At 55.9% G+C, this 14,744-nt stretch overlaps 1 protein-coding gene and 1 long non-coding RNA gene across 2 annotated transcripts; both read left to right on the top strand.

The window, feature by feature from the left end:
* The first annotated feature begins 2,300 nt into the window (after positions 1 to 2,300).
* WFIKKN2 (WAP, follistatin/kazal, immunoglobulin, kunitz and netrin domain containing 2) lies at positions 2,301 to 7,505 on the top strand. Its single transcript, XM_028499009.2, has 2 exons — positions 2,301 to 2,321; positions 5,962 to 7,505. Exon 2 carries the CDS (start codon positions 6,031 to 6,033, stop codon positions 7,480 to 7,482), a length of 1,452 nt encoding a protein of 483 aa, XP_028354810.1. The 5' UTR covers positions 2,301 to 2,321; positions 5,962 to 6,030; the 3' UTR covers positions 7,483 to 7,505.
* A 5,494-nt stretch (positions 7,506 to 12,999) lies between these two features.
* LOC114487659 (uncharacterized) lies at positions 13,000 to 14,744 on the top strand. Its single transcript, XR_003682895.1, has 3 exons — positions 13,000 to 13,239; positions 14,000 to 14,084; positions 14,524 to 14,744. It is a non-coding gene; the product is annotated as an uncharacterized lncRNA (long non-coding RNA).

The raw sequence follows: 14,744 nt of genomic DNA, 5'->3' as shown, positions 1-14,744 counted from the left end.
CTCCTGGTGTCTCCACAACGTTTATGGCTGAAGCATCTGGAGGGGAGAGACCTGGCCCATTTAGGAAGCAGTGTCAGTGTGTTGTCAGTACTCTAGTGGTTCGGGAGTTGTTCGGCTAATGGTGAACCTGAGGTCAAGGGTCACCCAGAGTTCACTGTCCTGGATGACTTCCTACTGGCTGCACCTAGAGTAGGCCTTGAACCCATCCTGGAGGGTGTGAAGGGTCCATGGGCCCTCTGCCCTCCCACAGTGGTGGGGCTCTTCTGAGACGAGGTCAGGCCCCAGTCCTCTTCCTGACGGAGCTGTGCCTGATGTCCTTGGGGAGGGTGAAAAGCAGGGGAAACCCCCAAGTTCAGGCCCCCTGCTCAGGCTGACCCAGCCCATCTCCATTCCCCAGAGGCCTGTGTAGGTGGGAACGGACAGCTGAGCCCTCCTTTGGTCCCGGGGAGTTGGTGAGCGTGGGTTCCATGCCACCCTCCAGAGAAGAGTGTGAGGGAGACAGAGTCAGAGGGAACCAGATCCAGGGACTGTGGGAGGGAGGGCCCAGGAGGAGGAGACTTCAAAGCACTCCCAGAACAGCTTATAAACAAGCTGGGCTGGTGGGGCAGCCAGCGGGGGCCTTTCTGGAGGGGCCGGAAGCTTGCATGGGGTTGTGTGAAGAGCACAGGACAGGGGTCAGAGAGGGGAGGCGTGAGCCTCGCGGGCCCCAGGCAGCCCCACCTAACCTCTCTGTGACTCGGTTTCCTCTCTCTCCCTCCGGGGCTGGCGTGAGGGTCAGCGTGACGATGTAGGTGAAAGTGCTGTGTAGGCGCCAAGCCCTGATCAGATGTTATTTATTATTCTGAGCTGTGTTTTGGTGGGAGACTTGGAAGGGCTGAGAGGGAGAGCTGAGTGTTCTAGGGCCCCTTCTTCCCCAGTGCTGTTTTGAGAGTTCTCAGAGCAGAATGGCCAGGAGTGGGGCCCGGGCAGGGAGAGGCCCATGGCTCTCGACAGGACCAAACTGGGCGGAGGATCGGGAAGGATGGACAAGGTTCCCTGCTTTTCCGAGCCCCCTCCCACCTCTGGTCTGTACCCCTCCCTGCTCCCTCCCTTCCTAAGGGTCTCAAGTGACTCCCCAGAAATCAGCCTCCTCTCCCCAGATACCTGTCTCATGTAATGGGGCTGTGACAATTTTTCTAAGTCCTGCTCAGAAATGTGTCACTGTCCATTTCCCTTTGTGATATCCAAGGAGGCTGCACAAACCATGTTCATCAAGTGCTGTGCAGAGGCCCGACTGGGCAGCTGGAACACGGGTTTATGAAATTACAGAGAATTCAAAGCAGCCGGCGCCGCCCGCTGTCTGGCTTCATTACTGGGACCGGCCTCGGAGGGAAGTTTATTCCAATCATTTAGGGGATTAGGATCTGACACCCTTCATTAACTCTTTGACATAAGCAGAAAAGACAGATCTTGCAGAATGACCCACACGACGGGAAGGAATTGGCTCAGGCAGGGAGGAGGCAACACGCCGCCCACGAGGAAGAAGCAAAGTCTGCAGGGTGGAAGGAGGGTCGCTGCCCTTTCACAGGCCAACTGGAGGGGGGAGGTCTAGCCGGAGGGGGAGAGCGGGTCAGGGCTCGGCACTCAGTTTCCCCATCTGTGAAATAACTGGGGCCCCACCCCATCGACTGCCCCTGGGACATAGCAGCTCGGTCACTGCTCCCCAAATCCTTTGCAGTTGGTCTTGAAAAGGTATCTCTCTCGTCCCCATTCCATGGCAGGTTCTGGCTCTTTTCCTGTCCCCTCCACAGACATAGCCCTTGATGTTTCACAAACTTCTTGTCCAGCCTGTAAAGACCGGAGTTGGGGCTGCACGTTGACAGCAGTTTTGACAGCTGGGTGGGGAGGGGTGCTCTCCAGAGGCCCCACAAGCTGGTGTCCCTGCGTTAATGGTGGGGGTCACGTAGCTGTGTGACACGGGGCAAGTTACTTACCCTCTCTGTGTGTCTTTTCCTCAAATCTAAAATGAAGGCACAGTTTGTTGTGAGGATTAAATGAGACAATACACACAGCCTGGCACACATTAAGGCCCCAGTAAATATCAGCAATTAGTCGTCCTATCGCTGCTCACTGGGGGTGACCTTCTCCTTCGTAAATCGGGGGGACGAGAGCTGACTGGCACTCCCTGAGTGCAGCCTTCATGGTTGTTAGCGAGGCGGCTGCGCTGCCCAGCGCTGTCCCAAGACACTGTGACCACATAGGTTCTCTTGGAGCCGGGAGTGTGTCAGTCGAGGAGCAGGAATGTGATTCGTCCCGGAGCCGGGGGAGCCGGAGCATATCTGGTATGTGTCTCTGGAATGATTTGGGGAAAATTCCCCGAAGTTGGAACTTGAGATGCAAACTGCAGGGACAGAGAGATAGGGAGCTGTCCGCACGCCCCCCCACCCTGGGACCTGGTGCTGGGGTGGGAGTCAGCTTACACAGCACAGGCTGCTCAGGCCCGCCCTGGAATGGCCGTGAACTTGTTGTTTTTCCACGTCATTTGCTCTCAGATGCACTATCGGGCCGGCGATGCTAACCCTGCGGCTGCAGGTCCCTCCTTGTAACAAGCGAGTGTGTGTTCTTCGGAGGTGGCCAAGGGGAGGAGGGGGCCCGGCTGAGAGGTGGGGGGAAGGGAAGCAAGCCTCTTCGTGCAGTACAGTGAGCTTGCGTGTCCCGGAGCCAGCTCCCCCAAAGCACATGCCATTTCTGGCCCCTGAAGGGGTTAAAGGCCTCCTGGAGTCAAAAACAAGCAGGTGTCCCACCGTGCCAGATACGCCGCCTAAACTGCTTCCAGCTTTTTTTTCCTCTTCTGCAACAAGTCTGTGATCAGCCACAGGACAGAGGAGCCGGCAGCCTGCCTGTGACAGGCGTCAGGTTAGCTTGCTCCCAGTCGGGTGGCGCGCCCAGGACATAAATCCAGGCTCTGGCCCCTGTGCAGCTTCTCTCCCTGCACACTCCGGAGAGGGAGCCCCCTTTATCTGAGGCTGCACAGCCCGGCGGGCTCCACGGACTTGGTGGAGGCAGCCTCGGCAGCTGCAGCCCTAGCAGCGGCGAGGAGGCCCGCTGGGGTGGGCAGGGCAGGTGTCTGCAGCCCCCCGAGGAGCACGAGTGGCCCTGGGGGCCCCAGCCCTGGCGCCATCTCAGGGGAGGTCTCTGGGCGCCGCAGACCCCACCATGCGGGCCCCGGGGTGCTGCTGTTCCCGGTCCTGCTGGGGGCAGATGGCAGCGCTGCTGCTACTGCTGCTTGGGGTGCCCCCGCGAGGCCTGGCACTGCCGCCCATCCGATACTCTCACGCTGGCATCTGCCCCAACGACATGAACCCCAACCTCTGGGTGGATGCCCAGAGCACCTGCAAGCGGGAGTGTGAGACGGACCTGGTGAGTGTGAATGCGGAAGCCTGAGATAGGCCACGTGGTCTCGTTAGTGAGGGAGAGTGGGAGCTGGGTGGTGGGAACGACTCGGAACGTGAAGGAGCCCAGCCCGGGGCCACACGGAGATAAACAGGGTGTGATGTCTGTCTGACTTCGAGGCCTGGAAGAAGAGGTGGGCGTGACGTCAGAGTTCCTCAGGGACTGGGAATCTTTGGATTCCTGGTCTCGTGTCTGCTGAGGGCTGCTCCGAGCCAGCACTCTGCCAGGCACATCAGAGAGACTGGCATGACCCACCCGCAGCCTGTCGACGGGTGAGAGTGGAACTCAGGACCCTGCAGTGACCAGGACGCGGCTCCAAGGCCGGGGGGGCGGGGGTGGGCCTGGACCCCGCACCCATCTGACCACAAAGCTGAGGCTTCATCTGGCCTCTGGGCCACTTCGCCGGGGGTTTGGACCCTGACCCTGAGATCAGAACAGGCTGATGGGGAGGGTGGGCAGGAGTGGATCTGAATAGACTCTCTGGGTGTCCGTAGGGGGGCACGTAGACTAGCTTTCAACCTGCCAAATCCCTCGAGCCTCCCAGCACTCAGGGCAGGCCTGGTTCTAGGGCAATTCCCTCCCAGCTCCTGAGTCCAAGGGCCGTTCCTGTCACTTCCCCCGGGGTGAAGCACCTGCTCGTACCTGGCACCTGTCTGGGCAGAGATACGTCCTGCCAGTCTGGCAGCTCCTGGGGCTCGGGCTGGGTCGGTCATCACCAGGGACCATGGGAGACCACGATGGTCCCTCTGCTGAAAGCACGTAACTTACGAGAGCGTAGGCTGGCCCTGGGGAGAGCGGCCTGCCCCTCACCGTGCCCACGGGACGATCCAGGCCTCTCACTGGCAGGGAGCAGTGGGGCAGCCGAGGGAGAGGAAGGTAAGGACTAGGGAGGGGTGGCAGAGCGTTCCCATCCGGCTGAGGTCATGCTGTTAGTTGGCTACATTTGCGGGCAAGGCTGTTTGCCTGGCACAGGCTGGCCTGATAAATCAGGTGTGGCTCGGAGCCAGTGAGACTCTTGCTGATTTTGTGTGTCTTGGGGAGAAGGCACCTCCATGGGGCTGGAGATATAGACAGCCTATGGGTATGTTCTGAGCCCTTAAGCAAAAACTGTTCTAAAAATTCCCTCCAGGTTTCCTGTGCCCAGAAATACCTTCCCCTGGTCCCCAAGGACCCAGCCTTTCCTGGACCTCTGAGTCCTGAAGGAGCTTCCGGAGCCAGAGTCTTTAAGGAATTGAAGGACCCTCCGGCAAGGAGCAGGTTCTCTGCTGCTTAGCCCTCTCCTCCTCTCACCCTCTCGCTGGGTCCCTCTCCCTCAGACCCCAGCTCCGAGATCTGTCCATCCCTGTCCCAGAGCCTCCCTGGTGGGGCCTGGAAGCCTATGCCAAGCAAGGGCTGCAAAACAAAGCCCCCATTCTGAGCCGAGAGGGGAAAACAGTAAACAAGTCGAGCAGGCAGCCTCCACGTAGCCCTTCGTTGATGTGGAATGTCGGAGGGGCTGAAGGGAGGCCAGCCCTGGTGGGGAGCAGCTCACAGAGCCACGACCAGGGCTCAGGGTTAGGGGCATTGCCCACATCCCAGCGAACACACCACGTGAAATCCTTGTTTGTGTCAGCCCCAGAGCGTGTTGCTAATTTCGAGGAATTAAACTAATGCCGTATGTGGCTCCACAGAGAATCAGAGGGAATTACAGCCTGGCAAGTCCTCGCTGATGGCCTCGCTGACCTTTGCCACACAAAGGGACTTTTTTCCCCGTTGATTTCCCCGTGCAATGTCCTACAGGTTGGAACTGGCACAGCCCACGGTGGCCAGACCTGGTGTCCTGGGCCTGTCCTGCCTGCCCTTCCTCTAGGCTTTGGATGAACATGGGCCAGCATCAGAGCTGCCGTTCCTAATGTGTATGTGGACAGCCTTGAACAGCTGTCCCAGTGGTGTCCGACTTTTCCTTCTTAGCATTTGGCCAGGGCATCCCTATTGGAAGAGACAAAAAGGCAGGCTCGTTTGTTCCAGGCGACACCTCATCGTGGTAACGATATGATGTAGAAGAAAAATACCTCATCAGAGCCCCATCCACCTGGAGCTTGAAGCCCTTTCCCACCACTTCCCAGCTCTGTGGACTTGAGCGGCTCCTCTCTTAGTTTCTGCATCCTCATCTCATCTCATGGTAGTAGGAAGACTTTCCCTCCTACAGTATGTGACATTCCTCTTCCCACACTGCTAGCTGTGTGACCTTGGGCAAGTTACCTAGTCTCTCTGTGCCTCAGTTATCATTGCCTGTGAAGTGAGAATGATGGTTGTACCCATTGTGATGAGCATTAGATAAGCTGACAGATATAAATGTTCTTAGAAGAAGGCTGGGCAAATAGTGGGAGCTATGAATACATTAGCTATTACTATTATCGAAATGGTTTTCTCGCGGTAGGTGAGCACCTATTAGTTCCCTTCCCTGGATCCCATGGGGGAGGGTGGGGGGAAGCCTGTGTTCTCTTCCTTCTCCTCCTTGCTCAGACCTCTCCATCTGGCTCTCCCCAGGAGTGTGAGACCTATGAGAAGTGCTGCCCCAACGTGTGTGGGACCAAGAGCTGTGTGGCGGCCCGCTACATGGACGTGAAGGGGAAGAAGGGCCCCGTGGGCATGCCCAAGGAGGCCACGTGCGACCATTTCATGTGTCTGCAGCAGGGCTCCGAATGTGACATCTGGGACGGCCAGCCCGTGTGCAAGTGCAGAGACCGCTGTGAGAAGGAGCCCAGTTTCACCTGTGCCTCCGACGGCCTCACCTACTATAACCGCTGCTACATGGACGCCGAGGCCTGCTCCAAGGGCATCACACTGGCTGTCGTCACCTGCCGCTATCACTTCACCTGGCCCAACACCAGCCCCCCACCACCCGAGACCACCGTGCACCCCACCACGGCCCCCCCAGAGACCCCTGGGCTGGACACAGCGGCCCCAGCTCTGCTCAACTACCCCGCTCACCAGTCGGTCACTGTGGGGGAGACAGTGAGCTTCCTTTGTGATGTGGTGGGCCGGCCCCGGCCCGAGATCACCTGGGAGAAGCAGCTCGAGGATCGGGAGAACGTGGTCATGAGGCCCAACCACGTGCGCGGCAACGTGGTGGTCACCAACATCGCCCAGCTGGTCATCTACAGCGCCCAGCCCCAGGACGCCGGCATCTACACCTGCACGGCCCGCAACGCCGCCGGCGTCCTGCGTGCTGACTTCCCGCTGTCGGTGGTCCGGGGGGGTCGGCCTTCGGCCACCGAGGAGAGCAGCCCGAACGGCACAGCCTTCCCCGCAGCCGAGTGCCTGAAGCCCCCTGACAGTGAGGACTGCGGCGAAGAGCAGACCCGCTGGCACTTCGACGCCCAGGCCAACAACTGCCTGACCTTCACCTTCGGCCACTGCCACCGCAACCGCAACCACTTTGAGACCTACGAGGCCTGCATGCTGGCCTGCGTCAGCGGGCCGCTGGCCGTGTGCAGCCTGCCCGCCCTGCAGGGGCCCTGCAAGGCCTACGAGCCCCGCTGGGCCTACAACAGCCAGACGGGCCAGTGCCAGTCCTTTGTCTACGGCGGCTGCGAGGGCAACGGCAACAACTTTGAGAGCCGCGAGGCCTGCGAGGAGTCCTGCCCCTTCCCTCGGGGGAACCAGCGCTGCCGGGCCTGCAAGCCAAGGCAGAAGCTCGTCACCAGCTTCTGTCGGAGCGACTTTGTCATCTTGGGCCGAGTCTCTGAGCTGACAGAGGAGCCCGACTCAGGTCGCGCCCTGGTGACTGTGGACGAGGTCCTAAAGGATGAGAAGATGGGTCTCAAGTTCCTGGGCCGGGAGCCACTGGAGGTCACTCTGCTCCACGTGGACTGGACCTGCCCCTGCCCCAATGTGACGGTGGGCGAGACTCCGCTCATCATCATGGGTGAGGTGGACGGTGGCATGGCCATGCTGCGGCCCGACAGCTTCGTGGGGGCCTCGAGCACCCGGCGGGTTCGGAAGCTGCGCGAGGTCATGCACAAGAAAACCTGTGACGTCCTCAAGGAGTTCCCAGGCTTGCAGTGAGGCCCTCCGCCCCTCCCCAGTCCTGTCCCAGACCCTCTTCCATTGGCCCGTCCCCAGCACCCCTCAGTCAGCAAACTGGGCAAGGTCAGATTAGATGGTCTTAGGCCAGCATGGGAATATCAATCAACGCATCAGAAAAAAAGCCACCGCATGGACATATATACACTACCAAGTGTAAAATAGATAGCTAGTGGGAAGCAGCCGCCTAGCACAGGGAGATCAGCTGGGTGCTTTGTGTCCACATAGAGGGGTGGGATAGGGAGGGTGGGAGGGAGACGCAAGAGGGAGGAGATATGGGGATATATGTTTATGTATAGCTGATTCACTTTGTTATACAGCAGAAACTAATGTACCATTGTAAAGCACTTATACTCCAATAAAGATGTTAAAAAAAAGAAAAGAAAAGAAAAGAAAAAAGCCACCCGAAGGTCTTAGATCAACTTCTATTCTTTGAGTTCAATAAAGAGGGTTCCGTAGTGGCTGTACCAATTCACATTCCCACCAGCAGTGCAAGAGTGTTCCCTTTTCTCCACACCCTCTCCAGCATTTATTGTTTCTAGATTTTTTGATGATGGCCATTCTGACCGGTGTGAGATGATATCTCATTGTAGTTTTCATTTGCATTTCTCTAACGATTAATGATGTTGAGCATTCCTTCATGAAGTAAGTCAGAAAGAGAAAAACAAATACCGCATGCTAACACATATACATGGAATCTAAGAAAAAAAAATGTCATGAAGGACCTAGGGGTAAGACGGGAATAAAGACACAGACCTACTGGAGAATGGACTTGAGGTTATGGGGAGGGGGAAGGGTAACTTGTGACAAAGTGAGAGAGGGGCATGGACATATATACACTACCAAACGTAAAATAGCTAGCTAGTGGGAAGCAGCCGCATAGCACAGGGAGATCAGCTCGGTGCTTTGTGACCACCTAGAGGGGTGGGATAGGGAGGGTGGGAGGGAGACACAAGAGGGAAGAGATATGGGAACATATGTATAGGTATAACTGATTCATTTTGTTATAAAGCAGAAACTAACACCCCATTGTAAAGCAATTATACTCCAATAAAGATGTTAAAAGAAATAAAAAAATAAAAGAGGGTTCCGTGTCTTTTTTAGCTGCGGGGGACAAAAGGAGAAGTCAACAGACACTTGCAGGTTATTCCTGATGACCAGTCTGCTCTGGTCTTCTTCTCTTCTCTTGGCTGGCCACTCCCTCCACTGGCTCTCCCAGCCTCCCTGCCCCTAGCCAGCCTCCCATCCAGGATTCTCGAGATGGAGGCTGCATGATGGTCACAGGAGTAGTTGAATGAATTGGTTTGCAAAAGAAGTAGTAGGTGGGGATAGAAAGAAGGGCCCAGGAACTGATTGGACAGATTTCCCACAGCCCGCCCCCCACCCCCACCCCGAGCGCTATGAGCAGAACCCACGTCATGGTGGGGGATTGTGGGAAGTGAGAAGCAGGAGGCTTGCCCTGCGCGGAGGCTGCCGGGCAGGTGCCTTTGGGTGGTGGTCAGCCTGTGCTTCGGTCAAGTTGGCCTGGCAGTCTCTGAGGCCACCACAGCACGTGTGGTGAAGAATACATGTTTCTCATGTTTCTTCTCCCTTGGCTTTATTGATTGGTTTATTGATTGTTGATTTATGGATTCAGTTCTGTTCAATCCAACTCAGTGGACATTTTCTGAATACTTACTGGGTGCCAGGTGCTAGGACCACAGAGAGATGTTCGTCACCGCCCAGCTCATAGTGAATGAACACAAATGTCCAGATCCCAGGGCTCCTCCAGAAGCAGACCAATGGCTGGCTCTCTCCGCTGTCAAAAATCCCATTTTTAACAGACAGCGTGCTTTCAGCTGCCACTGGCTTCCTTGGACGTAAAGCAGATAGAAGCCCCAGGATCTGTTTTGGTGGGAAGAGAAATAAAGGAAGAGGAAAAGCAGGCAGGGAAGGGGGTTGGTGAAGGAATAAGAAAGGAGGGAAGAGGGGAGACAGGCCTGGGAAGGAAAAGGAATGTTGCTCGATGCTCCCATCTGGTGGTGGCCTTGGGAGCCGCAGGGACCCGGAGAGAGGCTCTAGGTGTGGCCTGGGAGGGCTGGTTTGGGTGTGCGGCGGCTTGTTGGTGACTTCTGTTTCTGGACTTCCTGTGCAGGTCTGCCGCCACACCACTAGGTAAAGTTTTGGGGAAACCCACCGTCAGCTCTTCCTCTGCCCCCATTCCCTCCTCAGCCCTTCATTCTGTCCATGCCCCCGCAAAGCTGAAGAAGGTCTTTGTGGGGCATTTTTGTTTCTTCCTCAAATGTAGGGGGAAAGATACCAATTAAAAGCTCATAGTATCAACAGCCCTTCTTGTGTGGTTCGTTTGGGCTAATGTGTGGGCGGGTCGGGGGTGGTGGGTAGTGTCGTTTCTTTGGTGACCTGGTGGCTGGGGGGGAGCTGGGGGGTGGGGGAGTTAGTCTGGCCACCTGGATCCTGTTTAGGTGATAAAGGGACACTGCTAACGTTTGGTGCACTTTGCAGCTCTACGACTCCTTACTGTGGCACCCACCCCAGCTCTGTACATTAGGCACAGGAGAGCTGAGGCCAGAGAGGCCAGGTAACTCACCCAGGAACAAGGGCAGGAAGGCACAGGGTGTAGGCCCAGGTGTTCTGCCTCGTATCTCGGTCCCCTGCCCCATCACAACAGCACGGTGGGCCAGGGCAGACTCCGGACCCCAACGCTGATGGTCAGTTCAGGGGCACAAAGGTGGAAGAGACAGGAGTGGGCAGGGGGCCATGCTGTCCTGCTGTTATTCCCTAGGGGACCTCTGGGTGAGGCTTGGTCCCAAAGCCCTGGGTGCTCAGAGCACGTGGCTGGGTTCCCAGGCTGAGGCAGCAGCACCTCTGGTGCCAGGGGCTCCTGGCTGCTCCCCTCCCCAGAGACGTGTTCAGGAGCTTTCAGCCACGGCGTGCTCCCAGCTTGTCTGTCCCCTAGGCTGGGAGCCAGCTAAGCACGAGGGACACCTGACCCCTGTCCACTTCCCTGGTCTCCCCGGGCCATAGCCCCAAGGAGGAATCCAGGCCCAGGCCAGCCCAGCCCGGGTCAATCCCTCCTTAGAGATAATTCCCTGCAATAAGGAGGGGCCAGGATGGAGAAGACAAGCTCCTCCCTGAGAGAGAAGAGAGGCCAGAGGAGTGGGAGCTTCTCAAGTCACCACTGGGAAAATGCTGAGCACAGAACTTAAACAAGAAGATGTGAGCAGCAACCGCAGGCCCTGCCCCTTTCAGGTCCAGGAACCAGGGAGCGACTCCTTACCTTCCCTCAGAGTGGGGGCACACTGTTGCACCTGCTTCTAGGCTGAGGTGCCCCAATAAATAGCACATCACCTTAGAGCCCGAGGGGGCAAGTGTCCACATGCCAGCACCTGTCACCTCCCCTCTTCCCTCCACTTGCAGAGATGTGGGGCTGAGCCCTGTGACTATCTGGTGGAGGTGTGAGGTTCAGGGGATCTGATCTCAGGCACTGCCCACACACAGCTGCAGACTTGGGGTCCTTGTCACACTCATCCCCAGCTTGGCAGGGTGGGAAGAAGGCCCAGCCTATGGAGTCAGACCCACCTAGGGCTGAATTTGGGCTCTGACACATATCCGCCATCTCTCTGAGCCTCAGTTTCCTCATCTGTAAGACAGAGCACCTCATGGAGACTTGGGGTGCTCGACCCTATTAACTGTGTCAAACTGAAAAGCCTAGGAAACAGAACCTGGCACAGATGGCTGCCCCTGGGCCCCCTCTGCGCCTTCAGCAGCTCCCTGGCTGAGAGCAGTCCCCCAGGACTGCTCTCCTCCCCTCGCCCTTCCATCCAGACCTCAGGTTTCACAGGCTCAGTGACCACGCAGCTTCAAACATTGTATTCCGCAGCTCAGAGTACATCCCAAACTGACCACTCCGCATAGGTTGATTTGGGATTTGGAAAATACGGGTACTTGGGGAAAGGGTGATGTAGTATCAGTGATCGTTGTGGACCTGTCACATGGCATTTATTTTCTGTCCTTGAAACCAAGTCTGTGTCTCTCTCTGTCACCCAGGCCTTACATAGTAACTGACTTCTGGGAGGTGCTGAGTGCAGGCTGAACTGAATTCCCAGGGCCTGGTTGCCAGGTGACCTAGGGAGGCCAGCCTACCCAGTCTGGGAGATTTGGCCCCAGGATATAGGGGGATTGAGCCCTCCTTCAGGTCGAGGTCCGACTCACCCGCTTTCCTGTAGCTGGCTGCTCACTCCTCCCCTGCTTGCATCTGTTGTCTCCATCTCCCCACCCTCCTCCGCCTCTAGCCCAGCTCTCTGTTTGCCTTCAGAGGCTTGTTCTGGTGCCGGCTGTCTCCAGACCAGCTCTGAGGCCTCTGCTTGGAGGAGGACAAGACAGGGGCAGGACAGGTTGGCTTTTTCCACCCTCTGAGTCCCCCAGCCCCTCCAGCCTCCTAGGACACACTGCTCCATAGTTTGATGTCACCCCTGGACAGTGGGGCCAGAGAGCAGGGACCAGGGGTGGAAACTGATGAGTGAAGGGGGCAAATAAATACAGCTACATGGCGATTTCCTCAGACTGAGGACTGCGCCCTGTGTCCCACCATCCTGCTATAACATCAACATTGAGTGGGCAGGGCAGGTACTGGATGTCTTGTCATCTCCGTCACGCCTGTGGGAGACAGAATGCTATTTTGCAGGTGGGAAAACTGAGGCTAGAGGAGACGAGAAGCTTGCCCAAGATCACCCAGCCGCTAAGTGGCAGAGCCAAGATTTGAACCTAAGCAGTCTGACTTCTAGGCTCTTAATGTTCATGCTATGCTATTTCTCCCAGCATGTCACACACACACACACACACACACACACACACACACACACACACACGGCTCTGGGCTGGGCAGTGTGGAATCCCATCAGGACCCCAAATGTCTCCAAAGAGCCTGTCTTCCATCAGCCACATGCACACCACCCCATGCTTATGAGGTTACGTGTCACATGGTATTTCTATCACACACGTGAGCAGTCATGGCCTAGATTCCTGAGCCTGCTCATCCTTCAAGACTCAGCTCCTTGGGGAGCCTCTGCTGTGCCCAGGCTGCACACTCTTCTCCAAGTCTCCATCTCCCTCTGCACTTGCACTGATCCCCGGCCAGAGTCACTGCTTAGGGCTCTGGGAGGCCTGTGGGCCCAGGTTGCAGAGATCCAGAGGGACTCGCTGGATGAACAAATGGTCCTGGGACCAAGGGTCACGCCGTGCACTGGAGACCACAAGGCTGTGAAGGGCTCCTTTGGGGTCTTCCTTCCTTTTGCCCAGCTCCACTTCCTGATACTGTCTCCTCCTCCTCCTCCCACCTCCCCAAGGAGTCTGAAGTCTCCCTCCTGCTCTGGGAGTGTGTGATTAATATAGGCAGGATGGAGGGCAGGGTTCCTGGGTCCTATTCTTGGCTGTGGCCTCATTCTGGAATGTGCCCTGAGGTCAAGTGACACTCAAGCTGTCAGGAGGAAGGAAGCCTAACCCTCTAGCTAGCACTGCCCTGAGGGAGCGGGTAGGGCAGGCAGGTGGGCCGTCCACCACCCTCTTCTTCCCGCCTCTCTGGCTCCTATTTCGGGGTTGGGCTGGAGTCTCTGTGTCCCACCCCAGCTTACCCCAGGACGTGAAGTTCTGGCATCCAGGTCTCCAGCAACACCCTGGACACCCAGACAAGGGGAGAATAGGCTGCATCTCCAACGCTTCCTGGACTGGACCCTCCCAGAGGTAGGGCCTCTTCCCAGCATGTCTGTTGGTGTGAGGTGAGGTACTTGGGTGTGTTTCTTGTCCTTTTCGAGTCTTCAGGATACGGCTAGAGACCTGGCAGGATGAAGATATACCCATCCGGATCATTTGTTTTCTGTCTTGGGGTGAGGGACACACCCATTTCTGGCAGAGGATGGTGACAGTTTTGTCTCCTTTCTGTGTGAACAGCCAGGAAGTAGAGCCAGGGCCGGGGGTAGTGGTGAGGAACCCCAGCAGGGGAGGAGCACCGTGCCAGAAGAGAACGGATGGGCATCTGAGGGTGAACAACTCTTTTTTTTTTTTTTCTTTTTAAGTTTCCAGGTTCTGCTAATATGCTGCTCTTCTGGGACCGCATTTTTTTTGGCAGCACCGTGGGGCTTGTGGGATCTCAGTTCCCTGACCAGGGATCAAACCCAGGCTCCTGGCAGTGAAAGCGCTGAGTCCTAACCACTGGACTGCCAGGGAATTCCCGAGTGTGAACAACTTTGATCAGGCACTTTACAATTGTTGTCCAGTTTAATCCTCACAACCTTCTCTCAGCTGCATCTTTTACTATTTCACCATTTGATAGACCCCACCCTAGGCAACAACATTCAGGAGGGCCTTGTTCATAGCACAAGGCATGACCATAGAGGGTTTCAACAGATATTTGTGGAATGAATGAATGACTGAATGAAGCAAGCCCTACAGACCTTATGGAGGAAGAGATGACCTCATAGGTATTATTGTCCCTGTTTTACAGATGCTGAATCTGAATCTAAATGTTTAAAGGAAACTTGCCCAAGGTCATAAGGCTAATAAATGGAAGAGCCAGGATTCAAACCTAGGTCTGTCTGACTTCAGTGCCCATATTCTTTCCAGGGTAACATATATATTTTAACCATTTCAGCTAAAGGCTGAGGGCCCCAAATGGCCGTTCCCCTCCTGAACATCCATAAGCACCTTTCCTAACTGGTCCCTGACCTCCAGGAGTGCCAAGGGTGTACAGAAAGTCACAAAGCTGCACCCTCCAATAGTTAGTATTGAATTCATGTAAGTAAATTCATAGGAAATATAATTTTTATTTTTATTATTATTTATTTATTATTTATTTTATTTATTTTATTCCTCAGCCCCCCTAGCTATAGTCCAAGTGTCACATTTCACGTGCTTAGTGGCTACCACATTGAACAACACAGACATAGAATATTTCCATCCTCACAGAAAATTCTGTTGGATAGCCCTGTTACAAAGGATGAAACCGTTAATTCTTGTTTTCTCCAGCAGAGATCTTGTGTAGGGGCCCTGACTCTACGCTCCTGCCCTGCCAAGGACTCCAGGGATTCCCGTTACTGGTTTTGGTCTCATGGATCCTACCGCCACAAGGGCTTTTGGAATTGCCCTACTGTCTCTAGACTCTAATCTCAGCCTCAGAGAAATCCCCTCATCTTTTCTCCCAGAAGGCTTCTGTTAAGCCTTCTTGCAAATAAAGTTCTTGATGGCCTCTC

This window comes from Physeter macrocephalus, chromosome 14 (genome assembly GCF_002837175.3).
Source record: "Physeter macrocephalus isolate SW-GA chromosome 14, ASM283717v5, whole genome shotgun sequence".
NCBI lineage: Eukaryota > Metazoa > Chordata > Mammalia > Artiodactyla > Physeteridae > Physeter > Physeter macrocephalus.
Note: the sequence above shows the minus strand (reverse complement) of the source record. Positions and strands in the feature narration are given on the sequence as shown.

What these genes read in the sequence shown, in the direction of transcription:
- WFIKKN2 (XM_028499009.2), top strand. Translation starts at nt 6,031, where the DNA reads ATGGACGTGAAGGGGAAGAAGGGCCCCGTGGGCATGCCCAAGGAGGCC.